This window comes from Triticum urartu, chromosome 2A (assembly GCF_056163025.1).
Source record: "Triticum urartu cultivar PI428250 chromosome 2A, HENAU_Tu73, whole genome shotgun sequence".
Classification (NCBI taxonomy): domain Eukaryota; kingdom Viridiplantae; phylum Streptophyta; class Magnoliopsida; order Poales; family Poaceae; genus Triticum; species Triticum urartu.
This window is the reverse complement of record NC_141874.1, coordinates 537,533,694-537,535,685: the sequence shown is the minus strand read 5'-3', so window position 1 is coordinate 537,535,685 and position 1,992 is coordinate 537,533,694. Positions and strand designations below refer to the sequence as shown.

Here is a 1,992-nt window from a genome sequence, read left to right as displayed (position 1 = left end):
CCTTGGATTTCTTCGGCCGACTGCCGAAGAAGGTCGATGCGGCCCGGCGCTTCTGCGTGCCGCCACGGGCAGCCGGCACGGCGGACGATCCCGTGCCTTGATGATCAGGCGCCGGCTGGCGGTGCGGGGCGACTTCGACCTCGTCGTCGTCCGACCAGTCTTCAAAGCTGGCCCCGAGTCCCGCGCCTCCGGCCTCGTTGCCTTCCCCCACGATGGCGTCTTCCATGGCGGCCGCTCCCAGGTCCGGATCGTCGGCGTCGTCCACCGTGCGGTCGGGGAGGAGCTAGCGCTCTACCCCCGCGGCCCCGGCTGTCGGCGGAAGAAGAGGGTTCTGCTAAAAGCAAACCAATTGATCAAGAGTTGGCTATCATGAGGCCGGCTACAAAAAGGAAGAAAAGAAGAAAGAACTTACGGAAGGCGGAGGGTTGGCACGGGAATACGGCTCCTTGCCATATCGCCAATCCTCGGCGAGCTTGCAGTTGGAGATGTAATTCACCATGTAAGACACCTCTGCGTGAGGCATCTCCCTGGTGCTCAGCCGGCACGGGTCGAAGCGGCCGCTCATCTGGCAGATCATGTGAGGCCGGCCTTGGAGCGGAAGAACCCGGCGCTCCACGAAGGCGGCCACTAAGTCGGCCCCGGTCAGGCCCTCCGACTGGATCATCACCCGAAGCCGGGAGACGGCTGCGTTCCCGGCCTGAGACAGCGACCTGGCCCGGTAGCTCCACGAAGGTTGCCTCCCAGCCGGCGGGCTGGCTACGTAAGCCGGCAGGTTGACGTAATCGCCTTGCTGGGCGACGTTCTTCACATAAAAATAAGACTTCTGCCAAAGCTTCACCGACTGGATCAGCGGAATGGACGGGAACGGATTGTTCTCGCTCGCCCGCCTCATGGCAATGAAGGCTCCGCAGGGGGCGGGCATGCCCGCGACGACGGTGCCGAGCTTGCTTTGGAAGAACTCCCCCCAGAGCTCGAGCGTGGGGAGAACTCCAAGAAAACCCTCGCACAGGGTGACGAAGGCTGACAGCAGCATCACCGTGTTGGGCGTTAGGTGATGCGGCTGGAGGTGGTAGAATTCGAGGAAGGCTCGAAGGAATCCGCTCGCCGGGAGGCCGAAGCCGCGCAGGCAGTGCGAGCGGAAGATCACCCGCTCGCCCTCCTCCGGTGCCGGCGAAATCTCCCTGGCCGGCGCTTGACGAACCCGCACTAGGTTCTCACCGGGCAGACGCCGCGTCCAGCGGAGGAACTCGACGTGGTCCTCGTGGACGTTGGAGCCATCCCACGAGCTCGACAACGCCATGGGAGCAATGCGGCAGGGAGCAAGACGAAGCGACGGCGAAATGGCCCGGCAAAGGGTTGCCGCGGCGGGGAGCAAGACGAAGCGACGGCGGAACGGCGCTGCGAAGAGTTGCTGCGGCGAAGAGAAGAAGAAGGAGGGCGAGAAGGGGCGGAGTGAGGGAGAGCGCGCGAGCCTCTGCCGCACCCCCTCCTCCTCCTACTTATAGACCGCGCGGCGGAGCCGAGGAGGCACAGCGTGGGGGAACGTGGGGATCAACTGCGCCCACTCCCCCACGTCCCGTGATTATTGTGCCTTGATGGCAGAATAAAACCGCCGCGGGGAGGCGAGCGGTCCATGTGGGCCGCAGAAGATCCACGCTCGGACCTAGGCCCGCAAGTGGCGGGCCCGGGCCTACGGCGGCTTCCCGTCGCGCGCATGCATAGGCAGGACTTCCTCGCCACGTGGTCCGCGGAATGGCGGGGGGTCAGCTCACAGGGCGACCCACGTTCCCGCCTACAAGAAACGGAGCTTTCCGAAGACGGCGCGCACACGCAAAAGCCGGCCCCTCGGGATAGGAAGCTTTCCTAGCTTCTCGTCCCTTTGTCCGCCTCGAAGCTTGATCAGCTTCGGGGACTATTGTCGGAGTAAATAACCATGGGTAGCCTAGCCGGCTCCCCCTGGCCCTTCTGAAAAAAATTACGAGCCGATTCGGC

General features: G+C 64.2%; 1 protein-coding gene across 1 annotated transcript; it reads right to left on the bottom strand.

Annotated features, from left to right (window-relative positions):
* Positions 1–379: 379 nt before the first annotated feature.
* Positions 380–1,300, bottom strand: LOC147985787 (uncharacterized). Its single transcript, XM_087541738.1, has one exon. It carries the CDS (start codon positions 1,298–1,300, stop codon positions 380–382), a length of 921 nt encoding a protein of 306 aa, XP_087397864.1.
* Positions 1,301–1,992: the final 692 nt, after the last annotated feature.

What these genes read in the sequence shown, in the direction of transcription:
- LOC147985787 (XM_087541738.1), bottom strand. Translation starts at nt 1,300, where the DNA reads ATGGCGTTGTCGAGCTCGTGGGATGGCTCCAACGTCCACGAGGACCAC.